The sequence below is a fragment of the Apium graveolens genome, chromosome 9 (assembly GCF_009905375.1).
Source record: "Apium graveolens cultivar Ventura chromosome 9, ASM990537v1, whole genome shotgun sequence".
NCBI classification, from domain to species: Eukaryota; Viridiplantae; Streptophyta; class Magnoliopsida; order Apiales; family Apiaceae; genus Apium; species Apium graveolens.
Genome location: NC_133655.1, coordinates 130653477 through 130675655, shown reverse-complemented (window position 1 = coordinate 130675655; position 22179 = coordinate 130653477). Strand labels below are relative to the sequence as shown.

The following is a 22179-nucleotide window of genomic DNA, read 5'->3' as shown; positions in this document are numbered from 1 at the left end:
CGTTAGATTTGAAATTAGGGGCGAGTACGAAAGAGCACGTTCTAAATTTGAATTGCAAAAGTACTGTGTCCACTCATACGCTCGCTCTCCTTTTTGGAGGAAAAAAATGATCGGGAAAAGATCCGGTGCGCCGGCGTCACATCACCAGAAACAATACTCCGACAACTTGTTTGAAACAACTTCATCGTCCACGTCAAATGGCCGGTGGCTTCAAACTGCCGGTTTACAACATCTACAATCTTCCAATCCTGCTCCAACACAGGTTAATCCTTTTTAAATTAATATCCTCGGAATCAAAGAATTTTATCCATTTATTTAAATTATTATGTATCGAGATTAAAAACACACCGACTCTATATTATGTTGGGACGGAGAAAAATACTGATTTATCGAGGTTATTACTTTGTCGATTATAAATTTATCGAACTTTTTCAACACACGGATCTGATTGTAGTATTTTGCTATTTAATTTGTGTTAGGATTTTGGATTTTATGGCGGAGGAGGAGTTGAGGGTTCGAGAATGTATAAGAATCCACAGAGGACATTTAGTGGAGGAAATGACTTGTTTATGGAGCCCTCTCTGAATTCGCCTGGAAACTCGAGAGTTCTGAATACAAACGTAGGTGAAGAGGCTAGTGAGTTCAGTCCTGGTCTATTGGATTTGCACTCTTTCGACACGGAGCTTATTCCTGAGGTATCACTAGGCTTTTGTATTTATTTAAGTAAAGAGTGATATTATTTTGATCGACATAATATAGTGCTGCAAAATTTTTATTAGGTCATTGCAGTGCAACAAATTTTGCGGTTTATTTATAAACATCATATCAGTTTTGTCACGGTAAAGCATGCTTATTAGATGCAATTGTAAATTATTGCGAGGGCTACAAATTGGTATGTAGCAATTAACCTGGTCTATGTTTACATGTTCTATTAATTTTGGCTTACTATGGCATGCTTTTCTAGTCCAAATTCTGCAAAGCGGCTTAAATTTGTTTTTGTATGTGAATGCTCTAGTATTAACTGAAGTCTGCCATAATCATGAAATAAGTAGATAGATATAAGTTTCTATCAATGTTGTTGATTTGGTCAACTTCATATCGGTCAGCTGAGAAGTGTTTATGTAAGGCATTAACTTTAAGTTTGTGAAATCAATAATGCTGATTTTGTGAGTTTCATTTTGGTCAATTTTATGTTGGTTACACTGGGATTTACTGTTTCACTTTGTTGATATTGAGAATTATATTGGCAGATGCCAATTCCTGCTATGGTAGATGCTCCTCCTACTACGTATCGTTCTTCACAAGGTCAAAGTTTTAATAATTCTGAGCCCTACTATGGAGCCAACAAGCTAAGTAGCAAAGCTCGTGGTTTGCCAGAGAATAGTGCTTTAAAACCTTTTGTACCTGATACAGAGAAGGCGAGCAATGTGGCAAAGATTAAAGTTGTGGTATTTTATCTACTTTTAGGTTGTCTTATTCTTTTATAGAATGTTTGCAGGGCCTTATCTATTGTCTAATAATAAGGATTTTTTTCTGGTTTCTGGATCGACACTAGATATAAGGAATTTGTTTCTAGTTATAAGGAATTTACTCATTTATGCTATAAGAAGCTTTCAACATTCTTGATACATTCAACATGTACTCTAATTCGTTCTTATTTTCACTTGATTACAGGTTCGGAAAAGACCATTAAACAAGAAGGAGCTTGTTAAAAATGAGGAAGACATCATAACTATAGAGTCACAAATGAATTTTCTAACAGTTCATGAAACTAAACTTAAGGTGAGTACAAGCGCTAGCTAATTTTACCAGTTTAAACAAAAATGGAATTATCAACAGTATAAGAAGATAAACTTTATTTGCCATTTCTTTTATATTAGTGTCCTAGATACTTGCTTCCACTTTTTGTTTCAGTTAATTCTTAACTTTGCGACTTTGCATACAAAATATAAAAAATTTAAGGCCAACTTCCAGGATGCTTGTGTTTAGTTAATCAATTGTCAATTTGTACTTTTTTACTTGTAGTTTTGGTGACAATTGTAAATTCACCTACAATATTTCAACATAAACACATTTTTAAAAGGACGGACTCTAGCCTTTAGCATTTGTGATATAGGATCAGCAAACATCTTGCTCAATGATCAAGACGGATTTCAGAAACTATGTAAATACAAAATTAACACAGTAAAAAATATATATTGGGTGGATTAATTGCAGATAAACCTACTACCTTGAGGATTTCCAAAGCGCAAAGGGGAGAATTATGATGGATCACAACTCATGAACAAAGAGACTGAATTCAACATTCCATAGTATCTTAAGTTTTACTAGCATGCGGGGGTTTACATCACATATATAGGAATAGAAAACCCTAATAATATGACCTAAATGGATTAAGGCCCCCAAACAATTGGGTTATTTTTATTTTTTACTACAAATTCGATAAAGCACTAGCCCCACATATAAGACATATAAACGTACATACTAAAATCCATACTTTATAGTAGGAATAAACTATTTACATAATTATATAAGAATTTCTTATTGCCACTTCCTCTCCTCTTTACTCAAGATGTTAGATTCTTGAATGATTTTATTTTATCATTTTGTCCCGTCATACCCTCGGGTTACTGACCAAAGGACTTGATGAAAATTAAGGCCATGGTTGATTCACCTATTTGTAACCAAATGCAATTTTGTGTGTGCTTGAGCTTGTGCTTGCCTGCATGTTCATTTCTGGCGCACACTTGTTATTGAAATTCTTTCCTTGTTTCATGTCAAAATTTATGCAACATATTTGTAGGACGTTATGCTGTTTTGTTACAATCTACTGTCTTATGTATAAGGTATTAAAACATAATATTTGATCCTATTAAACTCTCTTAACAGCTTGTGGTTTTAGGGGAGTTGGTATACAGGTTGGAAAGAGGTCTCGTTGAGTCTATTTCCTCCCACCCCCCAAATTTTACACAAACATATATTTCAGACACTATTGTTGATTAATTTCCTAGTGGTGGGATCTTAGTGTTTTACCCTTTGACCCAAAATGGGCATTGAGTGACGGGGAGAAAATCAACAAATTTAAGTTCCACTATGCAGTAAAAAATTTGTATCTGATGGTAAAAAGAATGATTTCAATTTGACATAACTTGACTTTTTTTAAAGATTATACTGGCATCATAATTTGAGAATGGTTGTACTCTTAGTTATGCTCAAGTTATAAAGTTTTTTCATAGACAGTTGTATATGGAATGTGACTGGTGAAACATTACGTGCTCCGTTGGTAGTAATATTTTTTTTAATGTAAAAAATGATCTTTTTGTGTAAGGTAAAAGTAATCCAAAATTGTCTTATAAGTTAAATTCCGAGAAGCGGGGGAGTAGGTACTAGAACTCAGTTACTTAAATTAAATTTGCATACGACTTGAAAAAAATCTATATTATCCTTTTAAAATGTAATTCTATTATGTGTTAGTTTTTACATCTTATGAGTTATGTGTTATTAATTCAGTTGTACAAACTGTTTAGAATTTATAAGCAGGACTTGTCAAAAAAAGGATTTATAAGTAGGAACCTACAGTTCTACATAGAAGCTTAAAAATAATTACTTAATGTAACAAGTACCATCTTTATGGTAATCCAGAGTGCCAAACACAGCATGATTGGTCACATTAGTTTTAATAGAATAATGGAATGACTCAAGGTTCGTATAATTTTTACTCTTGATTTTGCAGGTTGACTTGACCGAGTATGTGGAGAAGCACGAATTTGTTTTTGATGCAGTGCTCAGTGAGGATGTTTCAAATGATGAGGTGATTGCATAAAATAACTAAATATTTAATAGATGAGAAAAAATAAACTACTTCTTATGGTTGTCACTCAGATAAAGCCAGCTTGCTTTGTAAATTTAAACTGTAGGTTTATTTTGAAACTGTGGAGCCCATAGTTCCAATCATTTTCGAGCGGACAAAAGCAACTTGTTTCGCTTATGGGCAAACAGGTGATTCCGTACAATCTTGTTTGAGGTCCATTTGCATCTCAATATATTTTATGTATATTTTTTAATATTATTTTTAATAATGGAGTTTTGCTGATTTTTTAATTAACCAAAACTATGTAATCTAGAAATCTAGCGTAGAAAAAATGAGGGGGTTAAGCTAAAAGTCCAGAATACATGCTCAGGCTTTTCCATAAATTCAGGACCACTGTAACATTCTTATTACTAAATAATGCAGTTTTATGAGACTAGTCGCATAGGGGTTCAACATACTGATGTAGCATCAATGCTTCCTTTTGTCTTTCACTGCAAGTACATAAATAATTATTAAAACAGATAGGATCTTATTTCTCCTTTTTTTTCTGTGGAAGGATTGTATTTCTGTAATATGCTAATTCGTTTCTCTTTACTCATGTCGTGCAATGCACAAAACATTGATTTCTATTAGCACTTCGTCTAGAGGAAGTTCGAAATGAATATCATCGATAACAATATAAAATATAACCAGGGTGCAACTGTTTTCAATAGTAACATTCTCAATCCCACAAGTTAGAAAATGTTTATGGGACACCTTCCTTTGTACAAATTTTGTATTATAGCTGCTATTTGCTTTACTGATTGTAATGAGCAACGGTTCCCCTGCTTTTGTTTTCAGGGAGTGGAAAGACTTTTACAATGAAACCATTGCCACTCAAGGCATCCAAAGATATTTTAAGATTAATGCACCATACTTACCGGAACCAAGGATTTCAATTGTATTTCAGTTTTTTTGAAATATATGGAGGAAAACTTTACGATCTCCTCAATGATCGCAAGTAAGTCAACTTGTTTGTTATATATTATGTTATTTTTCGTTAATTTAGTGGCATAAGAAATCATGTTTACTGACCTCTTCTTGGGCAGAAAACTTTGCATGCGTGAGGATGGTAGTAAACAAGTTTGCATTGTGGGTTTGCAAGAATACAAAGTATCAGATGTGGAAACGATTAAAGAGCTCATCGAGAGAGGTAATGCTACAAGAAGTACAGGCACAACAGGTGCAAATGAGGAATCTTCCCGGTCACATGCCATTCTCCAACTTGCAGTTAAGAGGTCAGCAGATGGGAGTGAATCTAAGCCGGCCCGTGTTGTCGGTAAACTCTCCTTCATAGATCTTGCTGGAAGTGAACGTGGAGCTGATACTACAGATAACGATAAGCAGACGAGGTTAATTAGATATTTTGCACGCTCTTTTCCATTTATAAAAGGTCTTTGTTATGTAGCTAATAAAGGGTTTCATTTGTTTCTTTCCCTAAGCAACATTATAACCTGTAGAAACAAGGTGTTAGATTGTCACTTATGCAGCAAGTCAAGTACAAGGATTGCTTTTGACTCCAAAGATTATTGAAATGCCATTTGAGCTCTTGATTGTTAAAATTCGAAGTAGAACATCCAGCTGTCTGTTTTTTAATTCGTTACCTTTGAACACGTTGGAGATAATCAAGTCGGAAATATTGACAACCACTGATGAGTAGATATTTCAAGTTCCATCCTTCTTAGGTCCCTTGTTAGGATCACAACACAGTTGATTGAAGGACTAAATGCATTCAAGAGACCCTTGATCTACTTAATCCTATATCTTTATCTAAAACATGGTACCTTGATGTCCACTGTAATGTGTCATTTGCCTACTCATGGTATACTTAAAATGTTCTTACCAAGTGTTGGTATTATTTAATGCAGAATGGAAGGTGCTGAGATCAATAAAAGCTTGCTTGCACTAAAAGAATGTATCCGAGCTCTTGACAATGACCAAGGCCACATTCCATTTAGAGGCAGTAAATTAACTGAAGTACTGAGGGATTCATTTGTTGGAAACTCCCGAACTGTCATGATATCTTGCATCTCACCAAATGCTGGATCATGTGAACATACTCTTAACACCTTACGATATGCTGACAGGTTGAAAATGTGTTTGGATTTTATAAATTCTGCAGTTCTTTTAGCTGTTCTGTAATATATAATTTTTACTTCTTTTCAAATTATAGGGTGAAGAGTCTGTCAAAAGGAAGCAAAAGGGAAACATCATCTTCAACCATAAACCTAAGGGAATCAACCACCATGTTGTTATCATCTTCTTTACCCCGGGTGTCGAAGTATGAAAATGACAAAGCTGATTCATGGCCTAAACAAACTGATGGAGAGGTTTATGGTGCATCAGAGTTCCATGAGCCAGAGAAACCATCGTGGAAGAAAAATATGAAACCTGAAGCATCCTATGCTACAAAAGATAAAATAAGGAGATTCGGTGGCCAGACAAATCTGAACGATCCAATAAAAATTGATCATAAAATCTCACACCCTGATGACGATTTGAATGCTCTATTAAAGGTGGGAACTGTAGCAAAATTGGTTATATGCCTTTTCTGGTTAATGCTCCATATTGACCTTTGCTCTCTATGCCAGGAAGAGGAAGACCTTGTAGATGCTCATAGGAAACAGGTGGAGGATACCATGGATATGGTTAGAGAGGTTTGTGACACACATTTATGATTTCACCGTGGAGACTGATATTTTATGCAGCTCCATGCATCTTATATCTACATTTTGAAGAAGTTTTTGTGGATATATTAAGAAATGAAAAAGCAGATTATAAACCCATTGCTACATGAATTCAGTAATTTGTAGTATTGTTGTTTCATTTACTTTCATTGCCAAGTAGCCGCATTATGTTTTTAATTTGATCTTTAACATGTTACTCCCTATTAAATAAGAAAGGAACATCTGAAAATAAAATCATGAGTGATAAGGAATGCGGGAGTTTGAATAACACCTACACAATATCTGTTCCTCGGTTGTAGTGTCTGAGGTCATCTTTAGAAAACTTTGTAACTTCATAGATCCAGGATTTGTTTCAGATTCTATTTACTATTTCCTCATTTCCTTCATTCCCTGTCTTTTTTCTTCGCCGACAATATGCTTCTCCTGGGCTGTGTACTTCTCATGCAAGAGTGATTTAGAGTCCATCCCTGCTTATATCTCACTTGTTTCTTTCATTCCTGTAGGAGATGAATTTGTTGGTTGAGGCTGATCAACCAGGAAACCAGCTGGATGACTACGTCTCTAGGTTGACTGTAATTCTTTCCCAGAAGGCAGAAAGCGTCCTACAGTTGCAAAATCGTCTTGCTCATTTTAAAAGAAGTCTAAGAGAGCAAAATGTTCTAGTTCATAAAACTTGATTGAAACGTATAAGAGTAGCGTGTCACACAGCTCCATACTTGTGAGTACTAGTAGTTGGTTTGCTCATGCAAAGTTTTGCTGCTGCGAGTTGTTTCATAGTTGCAGTTTGGAGAGCTTTAGTGAATTGGAGAATGATATCGAAGTCGTTGAGTATGTTATTGCACTTTTATAATATCAGAAACCAGGGGACTCCATATTGGATCAGGTGATACAAGACACTGGTTGGATCTCGATACATTATCGACAATGTTAATTTACTTGTCTTCAGAACCATAGATATACATGATGTGACCCATATGTAAAATTTGCAGCCATTTGTTGTCTAGATAAAGAACTTGTTACTGTTTTTCTTAATAAATTGAATTAAATTGCAGTTTAAACTTGCAGTATATTTTAATCTTGGAATTTACTGATCTATATACTTACTCTTAACCGGGTGACATTGTATATCAATAGCATACACTCATTAGGAATGAAATGGTAGCAGTAGAATATATGATTGAAAAACTTAAATTTGAGGTATTGAGTATTGTTTTAGTATAATATGAAGATAACATATTTTATAATAGCACCTTTGCAAATTAATCTGTTTTATAACATTTATAACAGATTTTAACAATGCAGTTGTAGTATAAATAATTACAATTGTTTTTATATAATTTCATCTAACATATTCCCTCCTCTCCTGCTGCTTGCACACAACATAGTTCAACACTTTTAACAAACTTGTTCCCTATGTTCTCAAACACCAGTTAATTAATTTAAATTAAATTTCGATTTTTTGTTTATTATTAATTTAAAATTATTTTTTTCATTAATAATTTATTTAGTACTGGTATAGTATTACTCTTATTTTTTGGGCATTTATCCTCTATGTTGGTTGTTTTGAACAAACCCAAACAAGAAGCTGAAAGGGTATTTACGTCATTCAACTTTCTTTCCCGCCAATGTTGTTACCTCTCTAACCCCCCTCTTTCTTCACACTATACAGCAAGCCTGCAACTAATTTTACAACTCCATACATAAAAGTATACATATAGAGAGAGGATAGGTCTGGAATTCTAGAGAGAGAGAGACAGAGAGATACAGCGAGAGAGAGAGATGGATTCAACTCGAAAGATAAGCTTTCTAGTATTCATTCTATGCGTATTCATCTCGCTGAAGAATCAGATCAATAAGGCTTCATCTTCGTCTTCGTATGCTTCGTACTCATCGTCTTCTCCGTTTTCATCTTCTTCGTACTCTTCGACTTCGTATACTGATTCCGCTGATCTTCCTCCTTCGTCTGCAACTACTACTGCATCTACTTCATCGTCACCGCCGGATATGTTCTTTTCGGGGAAAAAAGTAGAAAAGAAATACGCCGTAGATCTCGACCAAACTCGACCTCTGCAATACGATTTCTACCGCGATACTTGTCCTGATGCGGAACAAATCATCCGATCAGCGCTTCATCAAGTTCATCAGCTCCGTCCTGATATTTCTCCTGCTTTGTTACGTCTCGTCTTTCATGATTGTTTCATTGAGGTTCATCTTTTATCCTCATCTCTATACATATGCATATATCTATCAATTGTTTTAGTTATTGTTATTGTTATTGTTATTGTTATGTATGTACTTAGATGTTAGATTATTAATTTGTCTAATTCTGATTGTAATTGTTGTTGAATCGATGACGATGTTAGCCTTTTCTTACGCAGTGCATATATGCAATTTTTTGCTGTGTGTCCTTAATTGCTATTTGATTTTATGTAGTCCTTTGTTCATGTTTGATTGGGATCTTACTTTAGTTATGCTTGGAAATTGTATATATTTGTTTTTTAAGTATTGTTATTGGCTTTTAATACGCTGAGTTGCAGTTTTGAGCCCTAGTTTTATTGTCTGTTTGGTTATTAATTAGTTAATTATGTGACCTTTTAGTCGATTTGGTGTTGTTGGCTTTTATACGCATGTGAGTTGCAATTTAGAGCCTTAGGCTTTACTGTTTGATGATTAATTTGCTGGCTATGTGATTTTCAAAGTTGATTTTGTGTTGGTGTGTTATATGCGCTTAGAGTTGAATTTTTTTTAGCCTTGGTGAATGCTATTTGTTTGGTGATTAACTAGATGGTTATGTCACAAGTCTTTTGTATTGGCTTTTATATATGCCTGACTGGCAATTTGAAGCCCTAGTTTTACTGTTTGGTGATTAATCTATAAGTTATGTATTGTTTTAAGTCAATATGTGTTGTTAGGGTTGTAATGCTCCGAATTATTGGATGGTGCTGGTGGAAGTGGCAGTTTATTTTTCATTTATCAAAAGGCTTCTAAAAAAGCACAATGTCCTGATTTTTTTTATCATTTTTAAAACTACATGCAAAAGATATATAATCCTATTCTCTGCTGTGCTTGTTCATGTTAACTTTTTGATCTGATGTAGTCCTTTTATCATGCTTCATTGGAACCTAATTTTAGCTTTCTTATGAATTGTTTATATTTTGTTCTAAATTATTGTTATTGGCTTTTATAAATGTCTGATTTGCAATTCGGAGCCCTGGTTTTACTGTTTGTTTGGTGATTAGTTGGTTGGTTCTGTAATCATAAGTTGATTTGTGTATTTAGGGTTGTGATGCCTCGGTATTATTGGATGATGCTGGTGGAAGTGGCAGCGAGAAAGATTCTCTGCCCAATCAATCCTTAAAGGGTTTTGATATTATTGACCTGATCAAGTCACAACTTGAAAATGAGTGCCCTGGAATAGTTTCTTGTGCTGATATTCTTGTCTTGGCTGCCAGAGAAAGTGTTGTTTTGGTAAATCTCTCCCTTTCTCTCTCACACACTCATCTGTCACTTAAATTAATTAGTAATTTACTCATAATGTTTTGGTCATCGCAGGCTGGTGGTCCATTTTATCCTCTGCACACTGGAAGGAGAGACAGCACCATTTCGTACCCAGATCAAGCAACATACAAACTTCCAAGTCCCCAAGATGATCTTTCAAAAACCATTTCTTTATTTGCAGAGAGGGGGTTTGATGAAAGAGAAACTGTCGCCCTATTAGGTACTCTTCCTGAATTTAAATTTATAAATGAGAGAACTAGAATAGTTTTATAATCTCAAATGAACTAAATATATACAGCAGCTTGTGCATTGAATCAAGTAAATGCAGGAAAATATCCTGGAATAAATTTAAATAGAACTTATCTACTCCTAACTACAGAACTAAATCCTATAGACTGTGATTGTTATTTGACTTAGTTCAAACATCAAAAGACTTGTAATAGCATCTTATTTGACTACCTTAACTCTTGGAAAATAGCCAAAATTCAATTTCAAACACTCCTTGAGTTTGTAGCTGCAGAACTCAATCCGCTGTCACATTTGAAAAACCTTTTCTGTCTCTGCTTGTTTTTTGCGTACTTGTCTACTAGATGGCAGAAGTAAATCAACATTTTTCTTGATTGATGTGCTTTTTTGTTGGGATTTATTTATTGTGGTTCTGTTTTTGTTATTTTTGCATATGGTTTGTGGGGCATGGTGTGTTATAGTTTCTGTTCATGCTTTTTGGTCATGTTTTTATGGTTTTTTGGGGCATGGTGTTGTGCATTATGGATTGTGGGAGAACTTCGTACACTTCTTCAACAGCTTCATATAAATTATTGTTTGGGAAAATGGTTTGGGTACAGGTCCCTTGAGATTATGGCTCTGACCATGTTGCTTTAATTACATAGTAACCAGTACTAGGCTGCATATGCTACAGAACTGAGAGAACTAGTAGTTTTATTTTTATCAAGTGATCTTAATTTGCAGCCAGTGAACTGAACTGGAGCATATATATCCAGGAAGATATCCTGGAATAAACTAAAAGATGTCTTATCTACACCTACTAACTAAATAACTAGTTACTATAAACTACAGTTCTTATTTGACTTGGTTCAAATATCAAAAAATTGTAACAGCATCTTATCTGACTGCTGCAACTCTTATAAATTAACTCAGATTAAATCTCTAACACATTTATTGAAGAGTAATTAGGTGCTGTTGTCTAATAAATGGTAACTAAATCAGTGTCTTCATCTTTTGCTTTTACCAGGAGCACACAGCACTGGGATGATTCACTGTAAATTCTTCCACAGCCGGCTTAACAACTTTAGGGGGACTGGTATGCCAGACTTAACTTTAGACAGCGACTTTCTGAACATCCTGCGATCAACATGTGACAATAACCAATCCTCTCCATCATCACCTTTGTCTTCACCGTCACCATCTGCATCTACTACTGCGTCGTTGCCCCTTTCACCTTCACCATCTTCATTTCCAAGTATAAATGTCTCAGCAGTTTCCACAATCCCAGATACAGCAATGAAGATGGACTATGAGGGGCCTGGCAGAGGTTTTGGCACTTTGTACTATAGGAGTCTTCTGCAGGGTAAGGGACTTCTCTTTGTGGATCAGCAGCTAACTTCAGGGGAAGAAACTGAGACTTGGGTCAGGGCATATGCTTCAGATGTTAACCTCTTTCAGCGTGACTTTGCCTTGGTGATGATGAAGCTTTCGGACTATCATGTATTGACTGCACCAATGGGTCAGGTTAGGCTGGATTGTCGCACGGTTGCTTGAGGAAGCTTTCATATTTCAGCATTTGTTTGCTACACATGTTATCTGCTCTTGCTGCAATGCGATTGATGTATAGATAGTTATCTAGCTGGGCCTTTGTTCTTCAATTTGCCACGAGACATTAGCTATTATGCAGACATTACAGCTGTATGTTTTGTTTGTTGTGAATTTGATGATCATTTTAAGCGGCCTTTTTTCATCTGCCAAGTTATTCAGTACTTCGATCAACAAAGAAACACTGGGTACATGAAATGCAATATCTGCATCCAGAATAAACTTTCTTATTCAGCTTAACAGAAACTACTAGAGTAGTTCAAACTAGAGATGGTCGGATTATTTATTAGTAAAGTATATCAAGTAACAATCGTAAGGCATGCAAGTTCAGCCAACCTAGCTAGCAAGTAAAACTGGCCAATCAGAAAAAACAGGCCTCGAAGTTTTGTTTAAGAAGGTTATGACTACCTGTAACAAGCTAAACATAAATTTCTATCAGGTTTAAGCTGCTCAAAGATTTAATTTCGAGGAACAGAATGCAAATTTTAAAGACCAACAAAGTCTCACAATTGTGTATAGAAGTTTATTCAGAAAGCATGAACCTAATCAATTGGCTACTATTTGAACTAAGAGTTACTACTATTTTGCAGTTAATACTTCATAGCAATCTCAGTTACTGTACTAAAGTAAAAACACCGCATCTCTTGGAAACCACTGCGGGACAAAATTTAATGATAAAATAAAGCATACAAGTATATAAACTATTTCTAAATATAGAACTTGAAACAATTGTTTTCTCCCCCAATTCCTGAACAGCCATTGCTTCTCTCAGTACTCTCTCAAAGAAATCTTCCAGTGTCTTTGCCATACGTAGGTGTTTTGTCAGCATTGTACTCTGTCTCCAGTCTCAGGATCCAAAATGGACACACTTTTAGACACATCTTCCATTGCAGAAAATATCTTGGCAAGGAAATCAGGAACGCCAATAGCAAAATTCATTACCTCAATCGGCACTTTGATAAAGTTCTTTTTCCAAAAAGCCTAAACATCTCTCCTTGCTCAAATAGTGTTAAAGCCTTCCAGGTCCACCAATCGGCAAACCTGATTTATCTTATCTTTACTCAACACACAATCCAAAATAAATGAAGCCAAATCCGACACACTCACTGGCTTACAACTTCCCAACTCTAAACATCACATAAGGCTTCCATCGTTCATCAGTCCAATCATTCCTCCCAAAGTCTTAAACAAAAGCAGTCGCCCTGACAATGCTATACATAAACCATTTATCCCCTTCTGCTTCTTTCATCAACTCAGCCTCGAATTTCAGCTTTGCACATTTAAATTTAAGAAGCATTTTCTGCACACAAATTGCTGACAATGTGAAGCACCATCCTTCTTACCAGCAACTAAACTATTCTTCGTCCCCTTGTAATCAATTTCCAACAACGGTGTTTTTTTATCTGCCAAGTTATTTAGTGCTTGCAGGATGCAAAAGTTAAGTTTTTCTCTTAATCATTTGTAAAGATTTTAGTAGGCTGGGAATAGTAATGAGAAAATCCCGGCCAAGATTTCTACTGAAAAGCTATACTGACAACAGAAAGGGTAACCAGATGTTCATACAATTAAGCAGGAAAATAACAAATGCAATATAGGCCTAAAACTGTGATGCACTCCCGAATCTAAGTACACTGAGCAGAAGAAGGGACTGAAAAATTTAACAGAAGTGAAAACATATGGATAAGTATATCAGCAGAGAATATTCTTCTATTGCAGCATCTAAAGCTTGACTGTGGGGAGTTTTCTCATCGATTTTTTAACATGAACAGTAGGCTGTGGAAGGAAGAAGTCAGTGTACATGTTAACGAAAAATTTGTCCACAATATCTAAATAAAGTGGGCAGGTGAGGTGTGAGTAGTGGTGGAGAACTTCATATACATCAGAGACATGGTCCATATTATACGCATCCAGCATCTCTAGCTCTTTCATCTTTTTTGCCAAAATGTACCTCCTTTCTCTTGCAGTCGGGCCAACAAAGCCTCCTCTTATCTTTTCATCGAATCTTGTTGTCTTCTTTTCCTCTCTTTTTTTCATTTCTTGTAAGGTCTTTACAACGAAATGTTCTTCATGAACCACGACTCTTCTGTGAGCTATGATACCATTCTTTTTCTTCTTGATCATAGAATTATGACAACCAGGCATCCTATTCTGAAAGAAATCCGCATATAATTTTTCAGGATGCTGCATTTTTGTGTTGCTGCTGCTACAAGGCGTTTTAAGCAACTTGTGATGAATCATGAAGAGAGAGCAGTGACATACAAGGTGTAGTTCTATCCTTTTTGTAGATGAAATTCTTGTACATGCAAATAGTTCTTCTAACCTACATGAGTGGTTTTAATGTGAGGCTTATCTATCTGTCACCAGACTCCAGCAGCAACAAGAAAGCAACTTCTGAATATTTTGTTTGTTTACATTGCTCCCCAAATGTCGTTATTTCTACAGCTGAAAGTGACGGAGACAGTTGAAGTTTCAGTTTGTATCCTTGTGATAATAGCCAGAACAAAGTTCACAGGTAGATGAGTCTGGGCATAGAAGATGATAAATGATGATAGGTGATGGCTCTTTCATCAAAACAGAACCAAAGTCATTTTTGTCATTTCTGTTAATATTTGGCAACCGGTAATTGAAGATAAGAAGGATAGAGGTCCAAAACTAGAGTATGGTCAGCTCCCAGAGTTTAACAATTATCAAAACAAACCACTAATCTAGAGTTCTAACTTCAAAAAATTTAGTTCTAAATAGAGGAGTCGATGACCAAAAGAACAATAAAGTTTCAAACTTAATTTTTTTGTTCCATATTTGTCTAAAATCAAGTGGGCACATTTGCTTTTTTATACATTTGTCATTTAAAACGAATAAAAATCATATACCAAAAATAAAGAATATGAGAACTACAAGTGCTTGGTTGTGGGGAGGAAATTTGCAAAGGTGTATGCACAAAGGCGGTCTTGGGTTAAAAGAAATAATGTTTTGGAGTAAACTGCAGAGTTTTTACCAAGTTTTGCATAAGTCTAGCTCCGTATGGATTCAATGGGTAAAATCAAAGTTCTTGCGAGCAAATGCCCCTGGCACCTTCGTCAGATCCTTAAAGCTAGGTCTGAAGCTGTTATCTCATGTGGTCAACAAGCCGGGTTTTAGTTCAAGTTTTTTTTTGTGCCATGATCCCTGGTTAAATTGCTATCCCCCCCCCCCCCCCTTGTGCAGTACTAAGGACATGCCATTATATCAGCTGCTGAATCTTCTACCAAGACGAAATTATTAGAATTATGAATGACTCTGGTTGGCAGTTCCCTTTATCCAATCATCATGATTTTCTGGAGTTACAAATAGCTGCTAGCTTTGTTTTAGTTTGATTGTCCTGCTTGGTCTGAGGAGATCACATGATTATTTCTTGAATTTGTTTATTCTGGCATTCTTATTGAGTTGGAGGGTGTTCTTCTCACAGTGCCCAGAGACCTAGTATTTGTCTTAATTTTTTTAGGTTTATTCAATTAACAAAAAACAAGAAGTGCCTGGCAAATGTGCTATGTTACAACTTAGAAGTGATCTACCATTCCATTCTCATCCCTCCCTACTCTATATGTTAAAATCATCTACATTGAAATAATGTTAATTACTGAAAATATATTGATAATTAAATTGTATGGACATGGTGGGAAGACTACTTATCCTCTGAAAGAGAATTACAATGCATATTTAATTTTATCTTTAGATAATTTAAGTTTACATATAACTCAACACGTAGCACCTATAAACTATGATAATTGTTCTGTTTTGAGAAATATCATTAATTTCACTTCTCGAAAGTAAATAATCATCGTTTTGGCTTCTTCAGTTTGAAAAACTGATGCAGTTCTCTGTGGACATCACCATAATTCCCAGTTGCAGATATGAGACGACCTTTAATCCACTGCGGAAGCTTATCAGTCGGATGAGGAAAGATTCTTTTTGAAGAACCGGATGCATAGCGAGCATCTACCAACAAGATAGCTGCATAATCATTTATGTGCCTAATTGCTCTACCTACAACCAATGTAAAAAAAAGGTGTCAGACATCATTTAAAGAATCCATTTTTTTTTCAGCTATTTAAAGAATCCAACACTTGCTTATGCATATATTTCAAATTTGTCACAAACCATTTTTTCTATACTAATTTAAAATCTGTTGCCTGTTTATTGAGTGAGTACGCACCAATTGATTGATTTACAGCTTTCATGCAAAGATTATCGTAGTACTCTCTCCCTCTGCGCTTGCAACTTCTTAGAATATCAAATCCAGCTTGAGCATTCCCAGTACAGTATTTAGCATCAGGAAAATAATTGGAAAGCTTGTTTGATGTCGCGTCTCCAAGTCCTTCTATATGCTTAATCCTCTCTATAAGCTCAACATCTGATGGACTTGGGTATGGAAGTCCAACCATAACAATGCATCGTCCCATACCATCACTAAAATTAATACCTTCTGATATTTTTGCACCAACAACAGCAAGTAAAATTGCACCAGTGAAAGATGTTGGATCATGTTTTATATTTCCACTAGATACTGCCTCAATTGTCTCTTTATACTCCTTAAGTACAGTTTCCACATCTGTGCTTTTTCTTGGTTCTCTAAATATACGCTTCTTCTTCATAATCCTTGCAAGGATGCCAGAAGCCTTCCATGCATCATACACCTGTCCTTCATAATCGAATGATGAAAAGAAGACTACAATTCCTTCAGGGATCACTGTTACCAAGTTGCAAAGCAAAAGCCCAAGCTCCTCAACCTGTCACTTTCAAACCGATAACATGGTCTAGTCAGGCATCTCTTTCTCAAAAGAAAAAAAGAACCTCTTAATCGCCAAATACTGGAACCAGTTATATAAGGGATCAACCCCTTATGTGAGTTTTAAACACGTACTTACCATAACTGATGACCCTCTACAGCTGTAGCTAAAATCGAAGGACTGTCCAGAAGGACCATGTGAAACAGCAATTGGTAAAATGTTTTCAGAAGGGACTATGTGTCCACATGAAAAAAAATGGAACTGATCTGGAGGCAAAGATGGAAAGAGCCTCTCCCTTGTCTCTTCTACAGGTTGCAGAGTTCCGCCAGCCATGATGACAGCATGTGCTTGATCTACAATCTATCCAAATATCAGTTATATCTTATTACATTACAGATGGTTGCATTTAAGATATTAGGGTCACAAGTTTAGGCAAACCTCAGAAAATATCTTTTCACCAGTGAGCATTACATATTTAAGATATCCTACTTGTTTCCCAGAGCATGCTGATCTTGTCCTTGAAACTATTATCCTACCATCACCATTGTTATTAGTCAGTGCCATCAACATGCCAACGAATGCTCGAAAGCAGGATAATATGCTACCCTGTTCGACAGTTTCCCCATCCCCTTTGACTGCTGAACCCTTTTGTGAGCTTGCTTTATCTCCATAACCACTGACCTAAAAGCAGTGGATCAGGGCAATTACAATGAAAAGGAGCTAATGCAAGTTTTGGGAAGCACAGCGATAAAAGAAAGAAAACAATACTCACCTTGTGAATTATATTGCTTTCGTTTATATACTCTAACAGCTTAACTAAGTTTATGTTGTCAATATTGAATGAAAATAAGAACTCGTTAATGGCCATGGATGAATCTAATGCAGTTAAACCAGAAGAATCCTCCAAAGACAATGTATCAATATCGCTTGCAGACGTCTTGCATATAGTTTGTAGAAAAGCTCGAGCAAGAACGATCATGATTTGAATATATCTTCGGTTGCCTGGTCCCAACATATTGCAAAACCGTTGTATGTACATCTCTAAATGGGAAAGAACATGCTCCATCTGAAATGTTGGTTAATCAACTGTTTAGAACTTATGATATATTAAATCCCATCAGATTCTTTTTGAGATATCCAGGTATGAAGAAAGAAAATTTTGCAAGTGTATAAGTAAGCTGCGTTTGTGCACAATCAAACTTTTAATAATTAGAAATAAATAATTATGTCTCTCCTTCTTTTTAGCAGCAGAGAGAAAACAGGCTGGACACTTCTAAAGGATACCAGCTGTTAAAAAATGACAACTAGCTTTTGAGCAGATGCTAAAGATAACTAATTTAAATAATTCTTTCACCTGGTATGAAGTGACTTTTGAATCATACATGCTGATGAGAGAATCAGCTAGATTATGTGCCTCGTCAATAATAACAATATTATTTTTCAAATCTAGGCCAAGTGATTCTCGTGATGATTTTGAAAGAAGGGACTGATAGGGAAGAATAACAAGATCAGCTCCCGGAACCATGCTGCGAGAGCCATAATATGGGCAGGCTCCGAGTTTTGTTCCAAGGTGAACAAGGTCCTCAATATCCAAAGGGTCCTGCTCCTTTATTTCCCTCTTGAAACTTTTTTGCTTCCGTTTTCTAAGCATTGGGCATTTGCATGACGCTTTAGTCCGACGTACTCTTCCACTAGTGCCTAGGTTCTGCAATCAACTCCCAGTATAATTAAAATTAGAAAAAAGATGGGCCACGATCTCCTATGAAGGTGAAGTTACTGAATAAAATCAATGTGCAATTCAGCTGTAAGTTGCTTTGACTAATAATGCCCACCCAGTACTAGAGCACTACTTTAGTTAGAGGCTAATCTTATAAATAATCTCCTAATTTCTTTGTTTCATTTTAATAATATTAGAAAAATAGTGAACAGATTTCAGATACTTGTAAAAACATTTTCTCTTCTTCAAGTGTACCACAGAGAACACCAATTTACCCAAAAAAACATAGTGAACAATTAAATAATATTAATGTTAGCAAGCAGGATACATATTTAAAGATAAGAGTATATCAAATTACGGGTCATCACCGCTGCCCAACCAGTGTAACACTCTTTTTTAGGCAACACCATAGGATAGATTTAAAGACGACCAGAGCATATATGGTAATTGGTAAATCATATTATAACTTTACTATCTTTTAGTTATGGAAAATTGTGAGCAAGAAGAGAACCATAACATAATATATATATTTTTTCCAGTCTAACATAGTAAAATTTAAATGTAGATAAATATATTTACTTGGTAGTCTAATGGATTTAATTAGAACGTGGTTTTGTACAAATAATTTTCACTGTTTAGGGTAATAAGTAAAGTCTCCTATTCTTTATAGTTTTAAACGAAATCCATGTTGCTACAATTCATAGCCTTGGTTCCACTTCTCTAAACAAAAGATTGAACAGTGCCATCTTACTCAGGGATGTCCTAATTCTCCAGAGTGGTAAATATAGTTTAGATCAGAAAATGAAGCAAATACATCTTTAGTACCTTCATTTTGGAAACATCGCCTTTCTTGTTCTTTTGAAGTTCTAAGCATCTCTCATTGATCTGACCAGGATTCCCAAGTTTCAACACCTCTAAAAAAATTACCCCATATAAAGATTCAATTGCGACACTACAAGTCTAAAATCTACATAGATTTGTTCACAATAAACATGAGAGGATAAACAAGAACATGAAACATATCTGCATACCTTCATTTATACACAAATTCTTCCTAGAACCCAAGTTGACAACCTTCAAGGTACTAGAAAACACAGTCTTCCTCAACTCCTTGACAAACTGCGATAACTGTGAATGTGTTCGACTACAAAAGTATATCTTAATCCCAGCCTTATCCTCTTCATCATCAATTTGATCTTCATCTCCCTCCTCATCACTCGATGAACTAATCATAACATCTCCAGCCTTCCGCTTTGACATCCCAATTTCTTCCTCTCCACTCTCATATTCTTCAACCAAAAACTCCTCATCCCCCAACTCAACTTCTTCAGTCCTCGCATTTCCACCCTTTTTACCTAAACTAGTAACATTCCCCTCATCTCCATTCAAACCTTTAATCTCCGTAAAATTAGCAACTTTTCGGCTCTTCTCAGCTTTCTTTGACCTAAACCCCAATTTCCTATCCACCTTAGCCATCTTCTCGGACGCTTCATCTTCCTTAGGTAAAGAAAAATTCTTCATCCAATCAGGCTCATCATCTGAACCACATTGTTCATTAACTATTCGATTACTATCATTTTTATTCGATTCAAAAGAAACTTGGGTTCTTTGTTTCTCCTTAGTATCAACAAGCCATTGCAAAGCACTACATATAATACTCAGGGTTTTACCAGTCCCTTAAAAAAAGAACCAAGAGTTACAAACAGGGTTTTAATCTACCATAGTAGTAAAAATTGCACAAAATCATACAAAAAAAAACAATTAAATATTTACTCAAGAATTACAAGGGTAGCTACGGTAAAACCCCTTATAAAAAAATATTTAAAATTTAATAAACTATAAACTAGTCTCCTGAACAATTTAATTCAATGACAGTGTATTTTTAAACTCGATAAACGAATGAATAAAAGAAGGGGGGGGGATGTTACCGGTGGGGCTTTCGAGCATGGAAATGCCACCAAGATCAAGAAAAGAGTAGAGAGCTTTCATGAAATCGATTTGTATAGAGTAGGGATTTTCGTATGGAAATCCTGGAAATTTTTGTTCCATTTTTTTCATTTTTGCTCCCTTTTTTTTCGCCCACTCTATTTATCCTTGCTTTCCCGCGCTTTTGTGAAGTGGGCTGGATGGGCTTTTTTGCTCTTAGGTTAGACTTAGATCCCAATTTACTTCATGGGCTTCTTCGTCTATTTAGGCCCCAATTCAACATTAGGCCCTCTTCTTTCAAAATATCTTTTCCAATCAATTTTTCTTTTTTAATTAAATATATTTATTTGTTGAGTTTATCACTAGAGAGATCAGAATTTTTGATTCAATCAATTATGTATAAATGTTTTTCCCCTGCCTTAATAAAGGTCTCCGAAGCTGTTCTTATAATCCAGCGCCCAAATTTCTTCGGCCGAGACTATGGAGGCGTTTGGATGCACCATGGGAATGAGAATCGAGAATTGGAATGGAGGGTATGAGAATGTGAATTAAATGAAAACCCAAGGGGTATGGTGGGTTTAATTTACCCACCAAGAGGGAATGGAGTTCTCATTCCCCACCACTAAATTGGTAATCCAAACACTATCACTTGGGTTTGAGGTTCCGATTCCCGTTAACCGGGCACATTAACCATCAACCAAACAACCCCTATATTTTATTCCTAATATAGATTGACCCCAAAATAGCATATTTAAATTCTAAAGAACTCCATAGACGCCACAGTTGCGGGAATTTTAACCTGTAAATTTCTATTGGTTCTAAAAATGACAAACAAATAAATAAAATATGATTTAGGTAAAAAATAACCCTAAAAACATATTAAATGTGAAACTTATTAAACCCACAATGGTTCATTTAATGAGACTCAGTTAATGAAGTTGGGTAGTTAATATTACATTAATTCAGCTATAGAAGCAAGGAATTATGGCATGACCATTAAATTTGTGGGGGTCATAAATCAACCAAAATAAGAGCTGATAAAATAAGTCATAACCAAAATCAAACTCTTAAAAGAATAGTCCCCAAGCAACACAATCATACAAGGAAGGGAGATTTGGCAAGCAAGCCTCCATGTTTGATTGGATTTTGGAGCCCTAAAATTACGAACTAACTTTAATATAGTAATATTACGAGCTAAATTACACTACTCGGCCATAATCAAGACTAATTAAAGTGCGTATATAACACCCTCCAAATCCGGGGTATAGATTTGAGGCATTATCAATAACAACTACAAACTAAACCTGCACAAGCAGAATATAAATATAATAATTACCCCGAACTATTGCTATTCAGGATCTTTTAAGGTTAAGAGTTGAAAACAAGAACGACACACTAACTTTATTACAAACCAGTTTAAAAACAATTTGTCTCAAGAACTCTCTTTATTACAAAACTTTATTCTATTTACATCTCAAACTAAACAACTTTTATTCAACTCAACACTACTACTTATCCTGTTACACCTGATCTGGTAGCTCAAAACTCTCTTCTGGAATAGGGAGGAACACTCTTGGTATAAGAGGGTCCCGCCGCCTGACTCGCTTCTTGACTATGCGGGTCCTGATGGGTTTCATTCTTTACCTTAACTGAAAAATAATAGAAATAACAATAAAAGGGGATGAGCCAAAATTGCTCAACAAGCCTGCAACAATATATATAGTATAAAGGAAAAGAATAAGTGAACCGGTAACCCGCTGGTTTGAATAACCAACTGAAATTGTATAGAATAATAAATTGCTATTACTAGCGAGTACCAAATGAATCAAGACTGGAGACAAGAACCAACATATGCACTATAACCCGCTGATCAGTAAGGATACAATGCGGATCTATACCCAACTG

The 22179-nt window shown here is 35.5% G+C and overlaps 3 protein-coding genes and 1 pseudogene across 3 annotated transcripts; 2 read left to right on the top strand and 2 right to left on the bottom strand.

Annotated features, from left to right (window-relative positions):
* On the top strand, positions 1-7588 carry LOC141684379 (kinesin-like protein KIN-13B). The gene is made up of 12 exons (XM_074489305.1): positions 1-262; positions 480-695; positions 1251-1448; positions 1675-1782; positions 3734-3811; positions 3918-3999; positions 4652-4811; positions 4900-5202; positions 5719-5937; positions 6024-6366; positions 6442-6507; positions 7041-7588. The coding sequence occupies exons 1-12, from the start codon at positions 107-109 to the stop codon at positions 7212-7214; spliced, it is 2103 nt and encodes a 700-aa protein (XP_074345406.1). The 5' UTR covers positions 1-106; the 3' UTR covers positions 7215-7588.
* Positions 7589-8184: 596 nt separating this feature from the next.
* Positions 8185-12088, top strand: LOC141684380 (putative Peroxidase 48). Its single transcript, XM_074489306.1, has 4 exons — positions 8185-8742; positions 9817-10005; positions 10090-10255; positions 11288-12088. The coding sequence occupies exons 1-4, from the start codon at positions 8317-8319 to the stop codon at positions 11812-11814; spliced, it is 1308 nt and encodes a 435-aa protein (XP_074345407.1). The 5' UTR covers positions 8185-8316; the 3' UTR covers positions 11815-12088.
* Positions 12089-12392: 304 nt separating this feature from the next.
* LOC141685576 (divinyl chlorophyllide a 8-vinyl-reductase, chloroplastic-like) lies at positions 12393-14052 on the bottom strand (annotated as a pseudogene).
* A 1417-nt stretch (positions 14053-15469) lies between these two features.
* LOC141687342 (uncharacterized) lies at positions 15470-20406 on the bottom strand. The gene is made up of 9 exons (XM_074492583.1): positions 20277-20406; positions 19380-20024; positions 19174-19262; positions 17986-18336; positions 17404-17697; positions 17070-17312; positions 16770-16991; positions 16058-16631; positions 15470-15888 (listed from the first exon to the last, which is right to left on the bottom strand). The coding sequence occupies exons 1-9, from the start codon at positions 20404-20406 to the stop codon at positions 15680-15682; spliced, it is 2757 nt and encodes a 918-aa protein (XP_074348684.1). The 3' UTR covers positions 15470-15679.
* Between the last annotated feature and the right edge of the window lie 1773 nt (positions 20407-22179).

Bases quoted from the DNA above. Each gene is read 5' to 3' on its own strand.
- LOC141684379 (XM_074489305.1), top strand. From the start codon at position 107: ATGATCGGGAAAAGATCCGGTGCGCCGGCGTCACATCACCAGAAACAA. The intron at 263-479 runs GTTAATCCTTTT...AATTTGTGTTAG, and splicing joins CCAATCCTGCTCCAACACAG to GATTTTGGATTTTATGGCGG. The intron at 1,783-3,733 runs GTGAGTACAAGC...TTGATTTTGCAG, and splicing joins TTCATGAAACTAAACTTAAG to GTTGACTTGACCGAGTATGT.
- LOC141684380 (XM_074489306.1), top strand. From the start codon at position 8,317: ATGGATTCAACTCGAAAGATAAGCTTTCTAGTATTCATTCTATGCGTA. The intron at 8,743-9,816 runs GTTCATCTTTTA...TTGTGTATTTAG, and splicing joins TTCATGATTGTTTCATTGAG to GGTTGTGATGCCTCGGTATT. The intron at 10,006-10,089 runs GTAAATCTCTCC...TGGTCATCGCAG, and splicing joins CCAGAGAAAGTGTTGTTTTG to GCTGGTGGTCCATTTTATCC.
- LOC141687342 (XM_074492583.1), bottom strand. From the start codon at position 20,406: ATGAAAAAAATGGAACAAAAATTTCCAGGATTTCCATACGAAAATCCC. The intron at 19,263-19,379 runs GTATGCAGATAT...TAATTTTTTTAG, and splicing joins GAATTTGTGTATAAATGAAG to AGGTGTTGAAACTTGGGAAT. The intron at 17,313-17,403 runs GTGAGTATTGTT...CACTGCTTTTAG, and splicing joins AAAGCAATATAATTCACAAG to GTCAGTGGTTATGGAGATAA.